The following is a 20665-nucleotide window of genomic DNA, read 5'->3' as shown; positions in this document are numbered from 1 at the left end:
ACTTACTGACTCTCAAAAGAACAGCCTGTTTCTTGAGTAATTGTTTGCCACGGTGACTTCCTCCTCATTAAAGTCTCAGGACAATCCTTAGCACGTATCACCACACTGCTCTTCCATGCTCACAGATGATCCCAGGCCAGGTCAGCTTCTCCATCCCCAGCCCTTCTTGTCCTTGGGATTGGGTTTCTGGAGACATCTGTGAGAAAAACTTTCTCTGGTCTTCCCAGTTTACAAGAAAAGAGCAAATATTTTACAACCTATCAGGATAAGCTGTGACAAGGACCACACTTCCACACAGTCTTTGCTCAAAGCTCACAGCCTGGAAAGACTTCCGGGCAGTCAGAGGCTCACAGCCCAGAGAGCTGAGAGAGAAACACCAAGAAGTCATCTTCTGTTCAGAGAATTACTCGTTCCTGCCCTGGAGCCATCAACCCAAGCAGCATTTCATCCTGGAATCTCTTGGGAATCGTTTCTGTGGGAACATGAAGTTGTGTGAGAATTCCGAGCGCCTATAAGAAAACTCCAGAACAAGTCTCATGACCCATTTCCTCGAAATACACGATCATTCTGGGAATGTTTTATGCCACTCCCAGGTGTAAACAGATAGGTAGGAGTGAGTTTGCTTCTGATTACTCAAAATTGTTTGCTGCTGTTATTCAAATGTTTATGCCTCTATGGAAAAATGTGGTTTTGCCACATGTAGCTTGTCTTTGGGATTGTACACAGCCTGAAATCATGAGAACTTTACTCAGGTTACTGCACTTAACCCTCAGAGTATAAATTGTCTGATGCTCTGAAGAAAGTTTGTCTAGTGTGTGAGACTTTAGTCTGCCCCACTTATCTGCCCGATTCTCCCAGGTCCCACTGCCTCTAGAGCAGTGAGTTTCAAACAAAATAAGCAATATTTGCCTTTCACTCACCAGTCAACAATTTGTGTGTGTGTGTGTGTGTGAGAGAGAGAGAGAGAGAGAAGAGAGAGAGAGAGATGGTACACTGGCATTCGTGCTATCCATTTGTGGTATATCAGTGAGCTGTGGTGTATACACACACACATATACATGCATGCACACAATGCAGAGTCCAGAAGAGGGAGGGAGTCAGATCATCTGCGCTGGAGTTACCACTCTAGGTGGGCACTAGAGACTGAATGCCAGTCCCTTGGAAGTGCAGCTAGCACTCTCGACCACTGGGCAACCTCTACAGTCCCTAATCCATAATTCTTTAATAGATACTGATGGCATGCTTGGCTCTTTGAGGACTCTCGAGATGAACACCCCCACCCCGGATCCCACACTGTAGGAATGTGACTGAACTGATTGGAACTCAACAGAATGAACAGCCTCATGAAAGGCTCGGGTGTTCCCATGTCCCATGGTTCCCATAGGTTTAAAGATAATGTTGGGGTGTATGTGTGTGTGTGTTCCTGGAGGCCAGAAGAGGGCATGAGACCCCTGAGACAGGAGTTACAGGTGGATGTGAGCCACCCAATGTGGGTGCAGGAAATGGACCTCAGGTCCTCTGCAGAAACAGTGGCCTCCCCAGCTAAGAGCAGGGACATTTAGTCTTTAGCTACTGAACTGTCTTCTAGCCCTGCTCCCATAGATGTAAACCATAGTCTCCCCTCCCCTTTCCTCCAAGAACATGAGTAATATAGACATTCCATTCCGCAATCACAATGATTGCTCAAGGGGTATGGGTCACCCCTCCCTACACCAGTCAGTCTCCTCTTCCTGATGTTAAAGAAGACAATCTTCACCGCAGGTATCAAATAAGAGAGGTGTGAGTTCAGGACCCCACTTCACCTCTTTCCCAATACAAAGAGTTGACAGAGTGAATAAACACACATCTGACAACTGCACTGAGCCCTGGACCTCACACCCAGACTCAGCTCACACCTCATCTTTCCAGTTCCATCTGGGAAGTGCCTTCTTCTCACACAATGGGTGAGGTGGGTTTCTTTCCCTAGAAACCCACTGGAGCAGATAACAAATGCACACTGGAAAGCCCTTTGCCTGTGGACCTTTGCTTAGCCTTAGTGTCAGTTTTGAAGGAGCAAAACCAGCCAGCTTGGTTCTTAAACAGGTTTCCAGACAAATGCCAGCCTCGGCTGTTTCCCATTTCCCTGAGGTGCTCAACGATCCCAGGAGGCCACATGCTGCAAAAGCAACAGCTTAGGGGAGGTTAGAGAGGCACAGAGAGGCAGCCACTAGATATTGAACTTTCTACCTAGACAAGTCTGGGGACAAATGATTTTCTGAGCAAGCTAATGATTCAAGGTAAACGGAGCGTGACAAGGACTGCCTCCAGGATGCTGTCTGTGGGAGACAGACATGGACCGAGACACTCTAAAGTGATTAACGCTGAGTGATTTGTCCTGCACTTGTGGTATTGAGCCAGTGCTTAGACAGGATTGGTCCCGGGCATTTCTTATCAGCATCTCCCGACCCATCTGTGCTTCTGCAGTGAGCTTTGCAGAGCTGAAATCCTGAGGTTCATTTCCCTGGCTCCTTTGTAGTTATGCAAAGCAGTGTACTTTGTTCTGCCAACCCCAGGTCTCCTCAGGCACCCATTAATGTGGTATAACTGTAGATGAGGTTATCATAAACTAGCACCCACTCCTGGAAACGAGCCATCTACTGATGAATTGTTCTCTTTACTGTGGGGAGAATGTTAGATGTAACCAACTAGAGGACTCCAATAAACGTGTCCATGAGCTGAGTTCATCTGAAGAGGTCTGAAACACAGAGCCATGGGCCTACTTAGAAAACAACACACCAGCAGCCCTGCCTACTGGCTCTGCCAAAGAAATGTGATTTGTATTCTTTCTTTGTTTGTTTGGCTGCTTTTTTGGACTTACTTATTTTCTCTACATGATTTTTACCTGCAGTTTTGTGTGTGCCTGAAGAAGTCAGAAGGTGCTGGATACCTGGCACTCAGGGTCAAGAGTTCCAGATGGTTTTTAGCCACCAAATCCTCTAGAAGAGTCCTCATAATCTCCAAACCATCTCTTTAGTGTGAAATGGGACTTTATTTTTTTTATAATGTACACATTGTTTTGCCTGCATATATGTCTGTGTGAGGGTGTCCAGTCCCCTGGAACTGGGGTTACAGACAGTTGTGAGCTGCCATGTGAGTGCTGGGATCCTCTGGAAAAATAGCCAGTGCTCTTAACTGCTAAGCCATCTCTCTAGCCTCCTGAAATCTGACTTCTACTCAAAGAGAACGGAGAGGTTCTCTTCCCTGAAAGGTAAGCCACATTGAGTATCAGAGAAAATCTGTATCGTCACCAAGAGTTTCTGCAGTGACCACAGGTCTTCCAAATACTGACATCATATAAGTGACTCTGAATTCTGTGCAGATAAACATAGGGACTTCTGACAGTGTTGTATGACTAGTCTGTTTCCAGTATGGGCTTGAGGAAGTAACTGTATCAGAAGTCCATTTAGAGGGGCTACAGGGCTGCTCAGCTGGTAAAATGTTTGCTGTACAAGCACAAAAAGGTAAGGTTGATCCCTAGAACCCACCACCAGATGTGGTGATATGGCCTGGAAATCCCAGACTAGAAGGTCCCTGATGTTCAGTGGCTCTGGTCTCCAGATGTGCACGCTCCTCTGGACTTCTTCAGACTAGAACCCGTGCTTCTAAGAGCTATTCAGAGTGGACAAGAGAAGGCTTGTCTAGGTGTTTGAAACTCATAATTAAGCAGCAAGGACACAGATGCACATCAGGGAGAGACCCAAGATCAGGCGCAGCCAGAGCTGTTTGCACATACACACCTCAGACCCAGACCACCAGCTGTGCATTCTGGAGAAGCAAGGGAAGTAAAGGGGAAAAGTGCCAAGTTGTCTCAGAAGAGAAGTCCCGGTCAGAGCTGCCTCGTTTAGAATGAAGGCTGGAGCAATGACTAGCAGTTAGGAACACTTGCTACTCTTGCAAAGTACCCAGGTTCAGTTCCCAGCGTCCATGCTGTGCAGTTCCCAACTGCACACAGCTCAAGCTCCAGAGGGCTCTGATGCCCGTGGCCTCTGGGGGCACCTGCTCCTGTGTGCACATACCCACACGCATACAATAAAAGCAAAGGTAAATCTTTAAAAAAAAAATACAAGAGTAACATGAATAAACTAAAAATGATCAATGTAACACCCACCCCCCAATCTTATTCATTCAGGATTGTCCACCTTTAGCTACGACATCCTATCTGACGGATTCCATCTGATCTGTTTACTCCAGTGTCCCCAGCATCTGGTTATGCCTGGCACATGGCAGAAGCTCGATAGTTTTTCTGAACAAATGGATGGTGACATGAAGACTAATGGATAAAAATCCAAATGCCCTGCAGATTGCTAGAGTGTTATAACTTAACTTTATCCAAAAAGACATTTGGAAAAATCCTTGAGTAATAGACTAAGAATAAATCTATTCTGCCTCCCCAAAACAAGGAAGAGTGTTAAATGGATGTAACGGGCTGGAGGATAGCTCAGAGGTCAAGAACACTAGCTGCTCTTTCTGAGAACCTGGGTTTGGTTCCCAGCACCAACATGGCAGCTCACCACTGCCCGTAACTTCATCTCTAGGAGTTCTGACACCCTTTTCTACCTTCAAAGGGCACTACACACACAGAGAGACATACATACATAATTTAAAAATACAAGTAAGGGCTGGAGAGATAGCTCAGCAGTTAAGAGCACTGAGGGCTCTTCCAAAGGTCCTGAGTTCAATTCCCAGCAACCACATGGCGTCTCACAACCAACTGTACTGGGATCCGACACCCCCTTCTGGTGTGTCTGAAGAGAGCAACAGTGTACCCATATACATGAAATAAATGAATAAGTCTTTTTTTAAAAAATACAAATAAATCTTTTAGAAGGAAGAGATGACATAAAGGCCCAAGGCCTGCACACATCAGTGCAGTGCGGTTACAGGGAGAGGCTTTGGTAGCAGTGGGGAAACACTGGGTTGCTTGTCAGGTAGTTATGGGGCTGTGCTGGAAGACCGTCCCACCCACTGCCCTCGGGGTAATACAGCTCCCTTCCCTGGAAGAACCAGCAAAGAGAGAAAGGCTGCTTTGGTGATCCTCTCAAACAAAGATTCAGCTTGCTCTTGCTTGACTAATTGAGGTTCTGTGGAGACTGTCTGACCTGAGGCAGAATCATTTATCTGAATTCACTCTGCTCACCCAGTTATAATTAGTGAACCCCGAATCCCAGTGTCCCTTCAAAAAGCATGCTGAGGTAACAAAACAGATCTGAGACTGTTCCCCGTGCTCTCTGCTACTGCGCAGCTGCAGGGAGCACAAGACTCTTCTGGTAGAAATTACTATGCCTTCTATGCCTTCCACACACATATCCACATCACCTCTCCTTGAGTTGGGTAAGTGTGTTGTGTATAACATGAGCTATACCATGACAGCCCATTAACAGGAAGGCAGGGCTGTGGCCAATGCTCAAGCAGGCGTCTTAACCAGGCCTTTCAGAAACAAGAGACTTAAAGATAAAATATACAGAGTCCAACAAGTGGACCACAAAATCCTCCTGCTAACATCCACGGCCACATTCACCCAGACAGAATACTAATCAAGCCCCAATTAAAAATAGACATGATTGCCTTTGAACCACAATTCATCTTAAAAGCCAAAAAACATCCATCAGCCTCCCTGGTGGAGTTGGCAGGAAAATTACATGACTGATGTTATCACTATCCCAGCAGCATGCAAAAACTGTTCCCACTTCTCCAGCGAGCCACTTGATATTGCAAAGAAACAGAATCCTTAGCAAGGCGCCTCCTAAGAAAGCACTGTTTCCATTAATTACGTAAACTAGAAATTTCAAATGCCCTCCTTCCGGGGAAGGCATGTCAGAATCACTTGGTAGCTGCTTGAAACACACTAAACACACTAACACCTGGGCTCCAGCTACAGACACACCTATTGCACTGCTCTAGTGAGAAGGGCCCAGGCTCCAGGGATGGAAATTGGTGCCAGGCCGTTCCAATGTGCAATCGGCCAACTGTGGCTTCAAGGCCACTCGACCACCACTGTATGTAGCGCAGCCTCAACTGTTTCGACCCAAGCCTCTGGGCTGTCTTAGTGTATGGACTTTGTGCTACTGCTAACAGGATGCCCGAGAAGGATCGTTTATAAAGAGCATGTAACTGCTTTACAGATCTGGATGCTGGGAAGTTCGGAGATCAAAGAGTTGCCAGCACTCACGGTCTTCATGTTGTGTCTTACCACGGCTGAATGTGGGTTGAGCAAGAGCTCAACCGCCTAACTGCAAACAACTCCAGCTAAGCCCCGCCTAATACTGTTCCACTGGCTGGACGCTCCCAGCATGGACTTTGGGGGAAGACACACTTGAAGCCATAACAGAATCTTAACCTCTAATGACTTTCCATCAATTCCAAGGGCTGTATTAGGGTTCTCTACGGAACAGAAAAAGGGAATGAATGTGTATGTTATAAGGAAGTTTATTAGATTGGCTTACATTATAGTCCGGGCATCCCAACACTAGCTGTCTCGAATTAAGAAGCCAAAACCCTGGTTGTTTAGCCCATGAGATAGGATGTCTCAGCAGTCTGACTTGGGCATTGGAGGATTCCTGGAGAGCTCTGGTCTAATACCGCAGCAACACAATGAACTTGCCAGAAGTGAAGGCAAGAAGAAAAAGTCTCCTTTTTCCACATCCTGCCTTTGATATGGGTTGCTGTGAGGGGTCTTCCCATTTCAAATCATCAAAAAAGTCCCTCCTAGCAGTGCCTAGCAAGCTTGTGCTGTAGATTTAAATTGTCCTGAAAGACATGAACTACAGCCCAGAGGTGATGGTGCACACCTTTAATCCCAGCACTTGGGAAGCAGAGGCAGGCAGATCTGGGTGAATTCCTGGCCAGCCCGATCTACAGAATGAGTTCCAGGACAGCCAGGGTTACACAGAGCCACACGTGTCTATGAAAAAACAGAGAAAAAATACAAAAGACATCAACTCTAGCTAGCATACCTTCCAGTGACTTTCTTAGTGCTTTTCTCAGCTTGAACAAGCCAGGTCAAACACAATCTTACACACACAGCACTCCAGCAAACATTCCAGAGTTAATGAGCGCTGAATTGAAACTGCTCAAAAACAAAAGCAAGTGTTGAGAAAATTTGAAATTCTCCACATGCCTAGATTAACCTTCATCTCCAGGCTAAAGGCAAGCCATTTCTGCAGTGCTAACACCATAACTTGGTGCTGCTGCACTGGCTTTCCACAGCCTTCACCTCACTGCATGTGCTGCCTCAGAACACCAATCAGAAAGGACCACCAACTTCCAAGTGCCCGCCCCCAGCAAGAACTTCAACTACTCCAAACCATCTCACTTCCTCCCAGCATTCTCTTCCCCGGTTGGGTGTTTCCCTTAAGCAGGCTTACACAGAGCATCAGCTACACGCCCGACCACACCCCTGTGCTGTCGAGGACAGAGCTCAAGGCTACATGCCAGTACTTACCAGATCACTTTTTCTAGGGGGCCTGGGAGAGATGGCTCAGTAGTTAGAGCACTGGCTGCCTACCCAGCGGATGGAGGGTTTGTCTGAATCCCCAGTTCCAGGGAGCTGATGTCCTCTTTTGTCTTCTGTGGGTACTACGTGTGTGTGGCACACAGATATATATGCAGGCAAAAAAAAAATCTTTAAACAAATGCAAAAATAAATTTTTTTGAAAGAAGTACTTTAATGTGAGATGTTCTTCACTGACTACATTTCAGTTCTTCTGTTCAATTTCTCCAAACTGACTGCTCTCAAGGCAAAGCAGCAGGCACCCAAGTTAGCAAGGTGGAAAGCTTGGTGCCCAACACTGCCAGTTTAAAAACAAACTCACAGTAAAACAAAAGCACACATCGTGAAAAATGCTCTCTCCTCACAGACCAGTGTCCTTAGTCACGTTATTAGTGGCAATCAGAAACACCCGATACCTTCCGTTAAAAGTGCTTGCTGTCCCTGCAGAACACCCAGTTTCAATCCCAGCACCCACGTGGCGGTCCACCAGTCTATACCTCTAGTTCCAGGGGTTCCACACCCTCTTCTGGCACAGAAGGCAGTGTACAGACATACATATATAAAATAAGTCTTTTAAAATAGAACACAAAAGAGCATTTGATGCAGTTTCTAGCGGACATTTCTGAACTTCTGTGTTTCATTTCTTATGCTTACAACTCTCCATCTTGAACTTATACATGTCAACTTACTCATCAAGAGTGAAAGGCCAGGCAGTGATGGTGCACTTTCCCCAGACACAAACACTCTACAGCAGCAGAACAGGAAAGCCCAAGAAGGGAGTCTCCCATTTTGCACGGAGTTCATAAGGTTCTCCAACAGTGTGGGGTAAAAGCCAGCTTCAAGACCCGGGCGTGGTGGCGCACGCCTTTAATCCCAGCACTCGGGAGGCAGAGGCAGGTGGATTTCTGAGTTCGAGGCCAGCCTGGGCTACAGAGTGAGTTCCAGGACAGCCACGACTACACAGAGAAACCCTGTCTCGGGGAAAAAAAAAAAAGCCAGCTTCACAGCAGCTGACTATGATTTGCCTCGTGCTCTAGCAGGGGCATGGTTTTTCCAGCTACAGAGTTCCTGTGACTGTGTGATGACATTTGGAATTCTGGGAACTTTTCAGAGGGTATAAATGCCAGCACCTGGAGAGGGGTGGGGCACTCGGAGGAGGCTACTGCTCCCGTGAATTGTCAAGGGATCGTGAGCAAAGAGAAGACATTAAAGACATACAAAGCATCTTGCCCCAAGGAACTCGACACCCCTAATCAGCAGGAAATAGTCTAAAGAGTCTACACCCGCTTGCTTTCTCTCTAACCTTCTTTCTCTCCTATCTAGTGTTTGGGGTTTGGAAGGAGGGTAGAGGTGTAAGAACCAATAAAATAGCCCAAAAGTACGCCTACAAGACCCTGTCTCAAAAAAACAAGAAATAACAGAAAAAAAAAAAAAAAAACAAGATTAGGCATTACTTTGTACAAATATAATCCTAAAAATGTATAGTCTAAATGTCCTATAAGACTCAATATACACACTTAAAATGGGGGAGGGGTTTCGAGACAAGGTTCCTATTGTGTAGCTCTGGCTCCAGCTCTAGATGTTCTCCACCACCACCCCCACACACCCCACAGGGTTTCACTGAGTAGCCCCAGCTGTCCTGGAACTCGACTTGTAGAACAGGAAGCCTCAAACTCAGACCTCCTCCAGCCTCTGCCTCCCCAGGGCTGGAATTAAAAGGCGTACCACCACCACCTGGCTAAGCTCAACATTCTTAATGTAATCATAATATAGAAACTACCAAGAAGTATGAAACACATATTTCCCTTTAACTATACCTCCTACTTACAATGTGTGTAGAAGCTCTCGTCAAAGAAACAGACATGTACTTTTGTTCAGGACTTTTAAGAGATATGTAGGCACTTACTTTAGAAAGGGCTTTATTTATGTACAAATAACAGTTAGCATTCTATCCATAAATTCTATTTTCCAAAAGCAAAAGTTTCTTTTTGGTTGTCTTTTTAAGGTTTAAAAAAAAATACTGGATACGATGGTGCATGCCTTTAATCCCGTAATCCAGGAGGCAAGGGATCTCTGTGAGTGCCACGCAGACTGACCTACAGAGTGAGTTTCAAGATAGCCAGAACTACACAAAGAGATCATGTCTCAAAAAAAAAAAAAGAGGAAAAGGAAAAGAAAAAAAGGAAGAGAGGGAGAGGAAGAGGGAGAAAACAAAACCACACCCTAATCTTTGAAAGGCACCAAGATTCTTCTTCTGCTTCTAGATCAGTGCTGGGCAGGAAGGAAAGGAGAATCTTTCGGGACAGATGTCACAACTGGACATTCAGGCAGAGTTTAACAACCCAGCCCACCTCCAACATCGCAGCTGCAGGCTGAATAACTGTAGCAGGTCAGACGGCCCAACAAAACTCAGCTGTGCTGTACAGTGCTGCCATTAGCAACTGTCAGCAATTACTAAACATACTAGACCAAAACAAAAAAGACTCAGGTAGACTTGAGAACAGTCAGTTCCTTGCATGACCTCCATCTCAATAACCCTAATAAACAGACTATCCCAATGCATGGAAAATAGTACATCATTTCGAATTTCACACAGGAAGACAACTGGCTCAACCATTTTATGCCCACAGTTCATGTCTTCATCTACACACAAACTTTCCTGTTTGCGTGCACATAACACAGTGAAGCAGAGTGCTGAGCTGAGACCTAACACCCACAGGGGATGCTTTTACAGGCTGCAACGTTGAAGGGGGAAGCACACTGAATCATCCTTGTCTGAAGAACCTTATGGAACCAATGAATAATTTAGGGGCCGAAAGTCTCCACTCCACTCCAGTGTGCTCGGGGCTGGTTGTGGGCAGCACCGTTAGGAAGCTTCCTCCATGTCCACATCCTCCTGTAACTGCTGGACCATTTTTTCCTCCAGCTGCTTTCCTTTGCCTTTAAAAGATGCAGAAGATGCAATGTAAATACAGGGCTCATGTGTGAGATTCTCAAAAGTAAACTCAAATTTAAATAGGAGAAAAATGTAAAACACAGGAACTCATGCATGACTCTGCAGAACTGAGTCCAGCATTCTACAATGCATCCCAACTGCCCCGCAGTAGCAGCCATTACTAAAAAGTTAGGAATACTAGCCAAACTCACCCAGGTCTTGGGAATGCACAAAGCATTCTACAAATGCACCATTGCAAACTTCTGTAAGCCCCGATGAACCGTGAGAAACCACAGACAGAGCCACATGCCCTACACCACTTGACCAGAAGAGGGCTACTGAGAACCAAAGGAAGCAGGCTCTCAGCTCTTTCCGGGCTCTGCATCATGTGCATCAGGAACAAACACCCCAGGGTTTGGTCTAGTTGTTTTGATGGAATTAGGTACAAACACGACCGAGGTAGTCCCTTCACACAAACCCAATCAAGGTCTAATTACAGAGTTTGCCTTTACTAAAATTTAGTCAATTTCTCTCTCCCTTTGAGTAATCTGCATTTTAAAAGAATCAATATGTACAAGATTGTCTTTGCTGCTGGCTACACAAAAGACTAGAGAGAACCTGTGCCCAGGTAAAGTGGTTTTATTACAAAGTGCCCCTGGAATGTGGTACCAGGATCACCTGGAGAGCTACAGGACCTGGGCTTTTGTGTTTATACTCAACGTCTCCCAGATTATTCCAAAACAAACCAAAGGTTTAGAGTAGGTAACCTGAAGTGTCTTTTAGTCAAAGTATGAGGCAAACATCACCTATGCAATTATTGCACAAATACTTTTGTTTAACTTATAAGGGCATTTGTGGAAGAATAGAAGGAAGAGACACCACAAGCCACAGCCTGTCCACAACGGGGACACTGGGCGAGCAGCACTTTATAGTCAGAGCCCCAGCAGAGCCCACTCCTGTCTGCTCACCGGCGAGAGGAGCCCGGATAAGATGGATGTTCTGCTTGACCTCCTTGATGTCCTGCACCTTCTGGAGCTCTTTGTTCTTCTTCAACCTGTGACAGAATACATCAAAGCCACATCTCAGTGACAAAACCTCTGAGACTTTAACTCCCACCACAGCATCTGCATTCACTAATGATGCTGGCTGCAGGGGGCACAGGTCAGGGTATAAAGAGCTGGCCACCCTTCGGCTCCTTCCTATTCCCCACCTCCCACTCAGCGACAGCTGCTGCAAGTGAACAAGGAATCAGCTGGATCCCAAATCTTGTTATTCCATAAGCTAAGGCAAAGTCACCTGTTGAGCCCTTACCAATAGATATCCTCTTCCCTACTCTATGTCAAAACTATGTTCAAGTTCCTAATTAACAGGGTTTGTATCCTGGCAACCTGTCCACTACACCCACTGTGCCCAGTGTGGTGCAATTTGGGGCTCAATTCCTATCTGCTGACAAATGAGCGTCTCACTGAGGACTCGGTAGATGTCAGAGCCCGTTTCCATAGCAAAGACACAAAACCCTATCACACAAGGCAGTCTCCCAACTGCCAGCATGTGTGTCCACCCTCCTCACTGCACACAATCTCCGTAGCTTTGTTAGTTCCTCAGCCATTACATAAAACACACGACATTCACCAGAAACACTGAGCTGTCCTCAAAACACCCATGCTCACCTTCTGAAATACAGAAAGCCACCATGGCAGCTTCTGTACTAAGACTTCCACGATGGCTAGATGAAGGCTAACTTTTGCCAGCAACATGGCTCAGTGGGCGGAGGCACTTGCTGTCCAGCCCAACTACCTGAGTTCAATCCCTTGGGCCCACAGAGTGTACAGAAAGAATCAACTCCTGCAAGATGTCCTCTGAGTGCCACATATTCACCATGGCATGTACACACACACCATCTCTCACACACACACACACATAATCTTAGGCTGGGTATGGTGCACACTCCTTTAATCCCAGCACTCAAAAAAGTAGAGGCAGCTGAAACTCTAAGTTCCAGGCCACAGACCCATAAGACCCTGTCTCAAAAGACAAAAAAATAAACAAGAAAAAAAAAAGAAAGAAAGAAAAAAGAAAAGTCGGGAGAAATGGCCCAGTAGTTAAAAGCACTGCTTGCCCTTGCAGAGCCTGGGTTCTCCCAGGGCCCACATAGTGGCCCACAACTATTGTGACTCTAGTTCCAGATCTGATGCCTTTTTCTGACTCTGCAGGCAGTGCACAGTCATTTACACATGCAGACAAAACACTCATATAAAATAAAAATCGCTGGGCATGGTGGCACACGCCTTTAATCCCAGCACTCGGGAGGCAGAGGCAGGCAGATTTCTGAGTTCTAGGCCAGCCTGGTCTACAAAGTGATTTCCAGGACAGCCAAGGCTATACAGAGAAACCCTGTCTCGAAAAACCAAAAAACAAAACCCTTTTTAAAGAGTTAATAAACAGATAAAGGTGAATTTCCCTGTGTTAAGGCAGAGCACAGCTGGAAAGAGCCCAGATGCCCCTCAACAGAGGAATGGATACAGAAAATGTGGTACATTTACACAATGGAGTACTACTCAGCTATTAAAAAGAATGAATTTATAAAACTCCTAGGCAAATGGATAGACCTGGAGGCATCATCCTGAGTGAGGTAACCCAATCACAAAAGAACTCACATGATATGTACTCACTGATAAGTGGATATTAGCCCAGAAACTTAGAATACCAAAGATACAAGATACAAACTGCAAAACACATGAAACTCAAGAAAACGAAGATCAAAATGTGGACACTTTACCCCTTCTTAGAATTGGGAACAAAACATCCATGGAAGGAGTTACAGAGACAAAGTTTGGAGCTGAGATGAAAGGATGGACCATCTAGAGACTGCCATACCCCGGGATCCATCCCATAATCAGCCTCCAAACGCTGACACCATTGCATACACCAGCAAGATTTTGCTGAAAGGACCCTGATATAGCTGTCTCTTGTGAGACTACACGGGGCCTAGCAAACACAGAAGTGGATGATCACAGTCAGCTATTGGATGGATCACAGGGCCCCCAATGGAGGAGCTAGAGAAAATACCCAAGCTAAAGGGATCTGCAACCCTATAGGTGGAACAACAATATGAACTAACCAGTACCCCCCAGAGCTTGTGTCTCTAGTTACATATGTATCAGAAGATGGCCTAGTCGGCCATCATTGGAAAGAGAGGCCCATTGGACTTGCAAACTTTATATGCCTCAGTACAGGGGAATGCCAGGGCCAAGAAGTGAGAGTGGGTGGGTAGGGGAGTGGGGGGGGGGTATGGGGGACTTTTGGGATAGCATTGGAAATGTAAATGAAGAAAATACCTAATTAAAAAAAAAAAGTGTGTGCTAATGTGAGACAACAAAGAACTACAGAAATGAAAACAACTTGTCTCCTACAGCAGGAGAGCCTGAGGGACTCCCACTGGGCAGATGTGGGCCACACAGAACATCAAACAAACAACAATATGAACCATAGCCCTCCAAATACCACAGGAGGCCATGGAGACAGACCCAGTGTGCTGATATGAATAAAGGAGATTCTGAAAGTAGAGAAAGGGAGAGCCGTGTCTGACATGAGAACATTTCACACTGAGGCCAGACTCCCTCCCTGTGGAGACTGAAAACAAGAACAAGTCTGGGGAATAGCAAGCTCTTTCCAGAATCTTCTCCATTATCAATTACCATGGACAAAACAAGTCTAACTTTGTTCACGAGAAACCCACAGACAACGCTGTAACGAAAGAGTCAAAGTTAACAGGGACAGGACACATGAGCAAGGACACCATGATGGCCGGGGCATTCCTTCCAGGGCAACTAGGTAAACCACAAGGAAAAGCAGATAAACCTAAATGAAGAGACGTTCTGGGCTGGTGAGATGGCTCAGTGGGTAAGAGCACCCGACTGCTCTTCCGAAGGTCCAGAGTTCAGATCCCAGCAACCACATGGTGGCTCACAACCATCCCGTAACGAGATCTGGTGCCCTCTTCTGGAGTGTCTGAAGACAGCTACAGTGTACTTACATATAATAAATAAATAAATCTTTAAAAAAATAATAAAATTCTGTTATTAAAAAAAAAAAAAAAAAAAGAGACGTTCTACACAACTGATATACAAGAGTACCACCTGGCTGGTATGTACTCTTCAAAACTGTTTACACCTGTAAGACAAAGCAAGCCAGGACCTGTCCATGTGTAGGGAGCCCAAATGATAGGACCTGGAAGCAGAAGCAGCCTCTGCTGGCCACACAGCAGTCCTGCACCTTGTCTATTTCCTGATGGGAAATCACACTGTGTTTAAGTAAGAACAGATTCTTATGTGGGGCGGATCACCCGAGGCACATGCAAGTGTTCAGCTCACTGTACAGTGACAGTGAAAAATGGAGAGAATACACAAGTGTTTGTCACACTATTCTTCCTAGGGTTTTTATAAATACAAAGTGTTTTCAAAATAAAAACAGTTTTAAAAATACCAGTGCCTCTAGAAATCTCGTAATTATTCCTCTACACATATACATACCTGTTCATTATAAATTTGGCCTGGCGCTTCTGTTTGATCTCTTCAACTCTCTTCATGGCATCAACTACAAAGAAAAATAAATAAATAAATTACAGTCAGCAAATGTACGCACATTCAACCAGTAGGATTGTAAAAAGCACTTTATATACTTCTGCATGACTTTGGCTTAAATGAAACAATTCACTACTAACTACTGACAGAGCTAAAGGTATGAGGTTTAGCTGTGCTCACAAGTCAGGGTTAGGAACCGTATACAACAGGTTAGGGAACAATGTTAGACTCCCATATGTATACATGAAATACTTTCAAAAAGTCTGTCTTTAGGATTCAATACAAAAGATGAGCAGAATCCATGCAGGGAGGAAACGTAGTGTGGCACTGCTTTTTAACAGCACTTCCAGACGTGGGCATTAGTCTGTGAATACCTGAGCCAGTCAACAAGGAACGAACACCAGGGACTAAGAACTCAGTGCAGGCCAGGACTGAGTATACTCTGCAAGCTGAAGGCTGCATGAGAGCAGCCATGGGAAGGAGAGAATACGCAGAGGGGACCTGTCACACACAAAAACACTGCAACCTAAAAGAGCTCACACAACAGACACCTATAATACCAGCACTGGGGAAGACAAGGCTGTGAGTTCAAGGCCAGCCATGGCTTCACACCAAGATCCTCTTAAAAGTGAAAAGAAGGAACTACGTTTTATAACATTTTTCCTCCCCACCAGCATCCCTGTCGTCTACTTGGGGTGATGGGGGGGGGGGAACACACACAAGAGCTGAACAGTGCTGTTTTCAAATTTTGGGCCTGTAACTTCATATTTATGCAAACAAGCACTTGGATGTACCCTTAAAATCAGTGCCAATCGCTTAAGTTCAGCATCTTCGCATCTTCCTGTGCAAGGCAGCCAGTCTAGCATACTGGGTTTGTCTGCTTCCTGACCAGTCTCACCTCACACAGCAAAACACTCTCCTTATTTATTCCTTCAGAATGTGTGGTTTACATTTTGGATGATGCTTCAAGCTTAATAATTATAATATTTATATATGGATATACCAGCCAAGCAATGAAGTAAGTTTGTTATTTGTATAACAAGCCAGCAGTTGAAGTCACAGAAGGCCCACAGTCTCTGCTACCCCAGGACTTACTAGTTTTATTCCACAGCTCACGCTGGTATTTCACAGGTTCATTTCTACGTTTTTCAAATTCAAATGAGTTGTCCTATAAGACAGAAGATAGTGTTGACAAGAAAGATGGTAAGCAAGCATTGTTTAAAATAGTCTCCTTTGCACAAAAATCCTAAGTGGACACATATTAAGACACTGTCCTAGTTATACTGGAGAATGCTGGCTGAAAACAGCCCTTTTCTGAGGGATTCTTGGAGGGAAAGGCGAATCCCTCCTTCCTTCCCTCCCTCCCTCCTTCCTTCCCTCCCTCCTTCTCTCTCTCCCTCTGTCAGTGGCTGTCCAGCAGCTGTGAGAATTATAGACAACTGAAGGGCTTTCCCAACTTCTGAGCTCCAGATGAGAATCACAGGCAGAAATTCCATTATATGAACCACTTTTCATAGATCAAATCAAATACCAAGAATCCATATTGTTTCTGTCTAAGAACCTGTTAGAGCGAAGAGTTGTGAGCCCACACACCTGCAGGGACAACCCCTGTGGTGCGGGGCCTCCACAAGCGGGTATTGTGATAGTTAGTGAGCAGGCATCTGAAGACCGACCTGAAAAAGCTGCAGGTGTGCCTTTGCTTCCAAATGTAGCTGACAGAAGATACAGAATATCAACTCTATGCTAGCTATTTCATTTACAAATGTGAGATTCTCCTCGGCTCAGTGTCCTAGGCAGTAAGGCAGCTGGGGTAGGGGAGGAGCAGGATTGGCACCCTCTATCTTGGGCATTAAAGAGATCCTGCTGCCTCACCTACACTGAAGACTATTTCTGAAAGAGTAACTGATTTGGCCTCCCATCCTACATGGCCAGCAGCTGTGCTCACTAGACAGCCCTGGGATTAGGAACCTGGATCTGGCTTATAGGTTATACCTCTAAGTGACAGGAAGGAGGCAGGTCACAGGTTTTGGGGGAAGGGACAGCCAGAGAGGGGCACAACTTAAAACTTCTACCTCCAGCAAATGACACCTGCAGCTTCTGTCACCTCCCTCTTCAGACACCAAGTACCCTTACCTCAGCCCTTGGCTTGCCCTAATACCAACACTTCTAGCTTTTGCTCTCCGACAGAGTCCTACCAAGGACACGCAGAAACCAATACGTGTCTGTTACAAACCTCGCCTGAGCCCCGGTGCTACCCAGGGGCTCTACAGCTCACCTCCCAACCTCCACCCAGTCCTGAAAGTCCAAGTTCCCACTTCATCCAACCCATTTACATGATTTTTCTTCTTCTTTGCCAAAGCCGAAAACAGTTTTGGGGAGAAAAGAGACACACAGACAGGGACAGAAACAGAGAGACAGAGAGGAAACAAAAGAAAAGAAAGAAGAACAGAAAATAAACAAACTTCTACGTACTAGGGGGTAGCAGTTTTTCCCTTTTCAGAAGTCTACAGAACAATGGATTTTAGGATCCTGTGAGAATGAGGCTTCCCACAGAGAAATAAAGAAGCAGGCACACTGCAGGGCCCTCGCTCAGGCCAGGCCACCACCCGCACTCACCACCGTGAGCTCCTTGCCGGCTGCTTTCCGGAAGGCTTTAGTCCACCTGACCTTGCGTGGGTTCCTCTTCTTCTTAAAGTTTTTATGACACTTGGATTTGCAGAACCGGAACACCTACAGGACACTCAAGTTAAAATACCAAAGAGCTGAAGAGTCAACAATAAAAATGTTTCTACACCGCCCCCCACCCCAGCCAACCAAAAAGAAAAAAAAAAAAAAACTGGGGCTGGTGAGATGGCTCAGTGGGTAAGAGCACCCGACTGCTCTTCCAAAGGTCCAGAGTTCAAGTCCCAGCAACCACATGGTGGCTCACAACCATCCGCAATGAGATCTGGCGCCCTCTTCTGGAGTGTCTGAAGACAGCTATAGTGTACTTACATATAATAAATAAATAAAATCTTTAAAAAAAAAAAAACTACTGTAAAGCAAAAAAACCGACACTCACATAAGAACTAAGGACAACACCTAGAATCACATGCGACATCAGAACAGAAGGACACTCAAGTGTTTGATGGGTGTCATACATCATCTCTACCAGGCTAAGCACCCGGAAACAAGCCATCACTAATCACTTCAGAGAATAATACCTTACACTGGCCTTAAGTGAAGGACTAGTCTAAGAAAAAGCTCCTTAAAGACCTTCTCCATTTGCTAAATTCTCAAAACCACTTTCCTGTATCCCTAGTGAGGGTGAGATCTGAGCCACACTGAAATCCTATTTGCTCCCTTCTGACATTCTGGCTGAAAGCACAAAATATTTTCAAAACTAAGACTGCTAATAGGTCATTCTTCCTTTTCACTTCCAGTGTCTATTTTATCACTGACTATGAATTACAGTGAACCCCTTTTCTGTTGTTGTTCTGAAACAAAGTCCTACATACAGTCCAGGCTGGCCTGCAACTTGGAATCATCCTGCCTCAGTCTTCTACCGACTTGGATTACAGACATTTGCTTCCATGTTGGGTGCCGGATGTGTCTTTTAAAGATCATAGTCACAGGTCTGAGTCTTTGCTATTTTAATTCCCCAAAGCAGCAGCAACTTTCAACTCATTAACACTTCAGTGTGTTCTTGAAATCAATAGCAAGGCTTTTTTACAAGTCTAAGCTACATTACTTTGTTACCTATAATGCCTTTAAAAATAACGCTATAAGTCGGGCGTGGTGGCGCACGCTTTAATCCCTAAACTAGGGAGACAGAGGCAGGCGAATTTCTGAGTTCGAGGCCAGCCTGCTCTACAGAGTGAGTTCCAGGACAGCCAGGGCTATACAGAGAAACCCTGTCTCGAAAAACAACAAACAAACAAACAACCGCTATCTCGAGCCTGGCAGTGGTGGCGCACGCCTTTAATCCCAGCTCTTGGGAGACAGAGGCAGGCGGATTTTTGAGCCTGGTCTACAGAGTGAGTTCCAGGACAGCCAGGGCTATAAAGAGAAACCAAACCCTGTCTCGAAAAACCAAAAATAATTAATAATGAAATCTCTGTGTGTCACTGGAAGCAACATAAAAAGTAAGCGTTTGAGGTTACTGGGCGCTAACAAAGAAAGCTGAGTATGGTAACTAAAATGTGTGACCCGCTCAGAAACCTAAACTAAGAAAGCCTGTGCATGCGGCACAAAACATAAAGCTTTTGCTTACATACTTCATTCCGTGAGAACCTTCAAGAAGTGGGATAGTGAAAGCTGCCGAAGTAGCCAGTTAGTTCCCCCCCCCCAAAGAACCCCCATGTTGTCTCTCTCCTAGCTCACCTCCAGCAACAATGCAAAAGTTATAAGGCTCAGGCACCATGTCCATTAACCGCTACAGACAACCCCACCTCCCACTGTACGTGAGCATGAGCCTCCTTAAGCATTAATTCGACCGACTTCCTGACCCTGTGGCAAGCCGGGTGGCCTGCGGATGAGATGTGCGTCTGACAGCAACGAGGAGACCTCGCCGGCAGTGAACCGACGCCGGGTTCAGCCCAGGCCACTCCACGGCTTTCAGAACCCGGCGCGAGCAGCGCGCGCTCCAGTCCCCGAGCCGTCGGGAGCGTGCGGGCCACGGCCGCCTCACCTTGCAGTCGTTGCGGACGAACATCATGCCGTGGCCGGGGTAGATCGGCCCGGAGCAGAAATAACACTTTTCGATCCTCATGTTGACCCCGCGTGGGACCCACCTTCGGGACGCGGAGCTGGAGAGGAAGTGGGACGTCACTTCCTAGCCGCCGGAAGCGAGTCCCTGACCCGACCCGGAAATGGTATCTTAGAAGACGAGTGAGCTGAAGGTAAAGGCACCACCCGACCCAAGTGTGCGCAACAGCAGCAGCAGCCGCCGCAGCAGCTGCAGCAGCGCCCCGCGCAGACGCAGAGGCTATAGACTGCATCTGGGAGTTTGACTTTTTGGTTCTGTGAGATCTAGCATACGGGCGCTCCGGAATTTTTCCCTGTATACTCAATAACGCTATTGCGGTGCTTGTGCTTTGCCACGGGCACGCTCCCCCCTCCCTCCCCCACCGGGTTGTAGCCAAAGTCTGCTTTACCCCAGGCTTGTCTTCCCCAAAGGACTTGGCAGGAGTACGCAACTAAAACCTTCCACCCTGGTCTTAGGAGAGCAACCTACTCAAAGTCAGGACAGCTTGGACGAGTTGCTTCTTTCCTCTCACCATATGTGGGTCCCAGGGATTGATCACAGATCACTTAACTGATTTTGTATTTTGACAGAGGGTCTCGTTTTGTGTAATCTGGAACTGGCTATGTAAACCAAGCTGGACTCGATCTAATAAGAGATTTTCCTACCTCTGCCTCCTTAGTACTGGGATTAAAGGGGTGTGCTACCAGGTGCTGGAGAGATGGCTCTAGGGTTAAGAGCACTGGTTGTTCTTCCAGAGGACCCGGATTTGATTCCCAGAACTCACATGATAGTTCACAACCATCTGTAACTCCAGTTCCAGGGGATCTGATGCCCTCTTCTGGCCTCCACAGGCACCGGGCATACACACAGTACACTGACATATATGTAACCAA

At 46.1% G+C, this 20665-nt stretch overlaps 1 protein-coding gene across 1 annotated transcript; it reads right to left on the bottom strand.

The window, feature by feature from the left end:
• Positions 1-8954: 8954 nt before the first annotated feature.
• Positions 8955-19870, bottom strand: Rsl24d1 (ribosomal L24 domain containing 1). The gene is made up of 6 exons (XM_021172452.3): positions 19716-19870; positions 17663-17776; positions 16142-16214; positions 14996-15059; positions 11432-11517; positions 8955-10468 (listed from the first exon to the last, which is right to left on the bottom strand). Exons 1-6 carry the CDS (start codon positions 19794-19796, stop codon positions 10395-10397), a joined length of 492 nt encoding a protein of 163 aa, XP_021028111.1. The 5' UTR covers positions 19797-19870; the 3' UTR covers positions 8955-10394.
• Between the last annotated feature and the right edge of the window lie 795 nt (positions 19871-20665).

The sequence above is a fragment of the Mus caroli genome, unplaced genomic scaffold (assembly GCF_978045245.1).
Source record: "Mus caroli unplaced genomic scaffold, Mus_caroli_1 scaffold_11, whole genome shotgun sequence".
NCBI classification, from domain to species: domain Eukaryota; kingdom Metazoa; phylum Chordata; class Mammalia; order Rodentia; family Muridae; genus Mus; species Mus caroli.
Note: the sequence above shows the minus strand (reverse complement) of the source record. Positions and strands in the feature narration are given on the sequence as shown.

Bases quoted from the DNA above. Each gene is read 5' to 3' on its own strand.
- Rsl24d1 (XM_021172452.3), bottom strand. From the start codon at position 19,796: ATGAGGATCGAAAAGTGTTATTTCTGCTCCGGGCCGATCTACCCCGGC. The intron at 11,518-14,995 runs GTATGTATATGT...ATTCTGTCACAG, and splicing joins GCCAAATTTATAATGAACAG to GTTGAAGAAGAACAAAGAGC. The intron at 10,469-11,431 runs GTGAGCAGACAG...CATCTTTTAAAG, and splicing joins TATCCGGGCTCCTCTCGCCG to GCAAAGGAAAGCAGCTGGAG.